At 37.2% G+C, this 2,825-nt stretch overlaps 1 protein-coding gene across 1 annotated transcript in view; it reads left to right on the top strand.

Annotated features, from left to right (window-relative positions):
• LOC106873650 (TBC1 domain family member 10B) overlaps positions 1-2,825 on the top strand; it is a gene marked incomplete at its 3' end in the record, with an annotated part of 37,296 nt that overhangs the window by 30,908 nt on the left and 3,563 nt on the right. Inside the window, exons 8-10 of the mRNA XM_052978124.1 lie at positions 574-674; positions 850-884; positions 992-1,116. Coding sequence (XP_052834084.1) covers positions 574-674; positions 850-884; positions 992-1,116 — 261 coding nt within the window. The remainder of the gene's footprint in view (positions 1-573; positions 675-849; positions 885-991; positions 1,117-2,825) is intronic.

The raw sequence follows: 2,825 nt of genomic DNA, 5'->3' as shown, positions 1-2,825 counted from the left end.
TTATCTCTCTCTCTCTCTCTCTATCTCTATATATATATATCTTTTATCTTCTACTTTTCTGTTCATCAATAAAATATGTCTGAAACGGCTGTAGTGAACCACAATCCATCTGTTGTTATTTGTTTAGTAGCTTATTTGGCTTAAGATCATAAAGTTGTGAGCTCAGTTACCGGTGATGCATTGTGTTCTTGAGCAAGACACTTTATTTCACAATACTCCAGTCCACTCAGCTGGCAACAATGTAATTCAAAAGAGCCAGCCTTGTCATGTTCTGTGTCATCCTGAATCTCCCTGAGAAGTACGTTATGGGCACACGTGTCTGTGGAGTGTTCAGCCGCTTGCACATCAATTTCAGGAATCAACTGGAACACTTGATGGTGTGTGAGTGGGGAGAGGGAGTGGTATGTAGGTGATGGGAAGAGAAGTGGTGTGCGTGATGACAAGATTATTAGTGAAACGGGAGTTAAGTAAGTGGCATCAAGAGAGCACAACATTCAACGAAACGGGCGGCAAGAATAAAAGTAGATGGTTTGATGGAGCATCAGTTAAAAATGTCCTTCGTACATTTTGCAGGTGTGAAAGTGGTACTTCGGATAGCCCTGATATTATTCAAGTTGATCCTTGGCACGCCAGGCAAACTTTCTGAGTGTCCATCATTGTACCTCTACACTCTAGTTATTTATATCGAATTCTACTTGGGCATAACAATTTTAATTTTTGGAAAAAAAATGTTCCAAATTTTAAGCCCTGACCGTATATGTGTGTGTGTGTGTGTACATATGTACCTTTAAAGAAGCATCCAGGCTAAGGGTCAAGATGTTGTGACCTTGAGATACCTGCTGATGATAGGGGAAGGTTTCCAACATTGCAGTGGAATTAGAAGAGCTTGTAAAAAGCCCCTGCTGTTTCTGTATGGGGCAAAGCATCTCTGATGTTTGTTTCATTTTCATTTCATTTCACTTTAATTTGTCAAATTCTCCGTCTTTCTCTTTCTCTCTCTCCTTCTTTCACAGTCTCTCAAGCTCAATATCGACGAGAAAGATATGGAGAAAGAACACCAGCGACAGATTACGAAACGACGAAACCTCCGCGAGAAAGCACTGAAAGAAGCCTCAGGCAAGAAGGACAAACCTACTTTGTAACTTTCCTCCACTCCCCCACCCCATCATCTTGCATTCCCTCCTTCTCTCACCTCATCTCCCTTCGCTCTTTTTATTTCCCGATGGGCTTTCATGAAAACAATAATTTTTTTTTCGTTTTTTTTTTTCAGACATATTTTTAATTAATTGCTTTCTGATTTTAATTAGCTTCTACAGTTAATTTTTAAATGTGTTTTCCATTACTGTTGCTTTAAACTTTTAATTTATCATTGGATGATATTGCTTACACACACACACACATACACACACACACTCATGCATTGGTATGCACATACCACATAATCACGTGGCTGACCAGGCTATCAGATACTGTTACACATTGCTGGTCACAATGCACTTTTTTTTGCATTGTTTTAGTCTTCAAATGACGCCACCCTGCTGGCTAGGCAAGCAGGCCAACACTATCCCCTGATTGAAAGGGGTTACTGGAGCATCTTGAAATGAAGTGTTTTGCTCAAGAACACAACGCGTCGCCCGGTCCAGGAATTGAAACCACGATCTTACAATCATGGGTGCAACAGCCTTACCACTAGGCCACGAACCTTCATGTATGCATATACAGACACACACACACACATATATATATATATATATATGGGAGAATTTACGAAAAAAACAACAGACGAGGACAGGTGGTGTAGACAACAAAAGGATGTATTAGTTTAACGCTCTGGAATACAGAAAGTCTTTAATGTTTCGAGCTATGCTCTTCAACAGAAAGAATATGGAGAAAAGCACGGAGAAAAAAAATTGAATGTTTTGGTCAGCGTGTATATATATATATATATATGTACATATCTATATATCTCTATATACATGTGGGTGTATGTATGTATATATGTGTGTGTGCATGCATTTGTATATGTGTTTGTATGTGTGCATGCATGATTGTGCAGTTAACACCCATGCCAGCATGGAAGAAGGACATTAAACTATGATGATGACGATGATGATGATATATATATATACACATACACACACACACACGTGTAAATACATGTTTTTTGTATATTTTTTTATTTCATTTCTATTCATTTGTCTATTATTTTTGTTTTGATTTTTTTTTTGTTGTTGCAAAAACATGTCTTCATCTTAAATTAAAATTCCTTTTCCCATTCGCCCTCCCCTCCTCACAGTTTCTCTCCCTGTCCCACCATACTTCTCGTCCCCCCAACCTGTCCGCCCACTATTGAGAAAGAAAATATCCAATTGGCAACAACAACAACAACAGTGGAAAGCAAAAGGGACTACAACAACAACAACAACATAAGCGTTATGAACACCCTCCTACCCATCCATCCATCCATCCACCCCATTGGAAAACGAAAGAAGAAATTAAAATTTTGAATAATAATGAGATAAGATATATATATATATATATATATATATAAATATTTGATTCCTTTTCCACTTTTCTTAATGCTTTTCTGAATTAAAAAAATCAAACACAGCGAAATCAAATATTCCATAAAATAAAGCAAAAATTTTACAAAACTAGTAAAAAAAATTCTTGGTCTTTTAATTTTCGGTTCATTTAATTGCATTTTGATCTTGCCAAATTGTAAGTAAGAAATTGTGCTGCTAGTGAAAATAATGGTTTTAAAATTTAGCACAAGGCTCGCAAATTTTCAGGGGAAGATTTAGTTGATGCCGTAAACCTGAGTG

Source organism: Octopus bimaculoides, chromosome 30 (assembly GCF_001194135.2).
Source record: "Octopus bimaculoides isolate UCB-OBI-ISO-001 chromosome 30, ASM119413v2, whole genome shotgun sequence".
Taxonomy (NCBI): domain Eukaryota; kingdom Metazoa; phylum Mollusca; class Cephalopoda; order Octopoda; family Octopodidae; genus Octopus; species Octopus bimaculoides.
The sequence above is the reverse complement of the archived record's forward strand: the minus strand, read 5'-3'. Positions and strand labels throughout refer to the sequence as shown.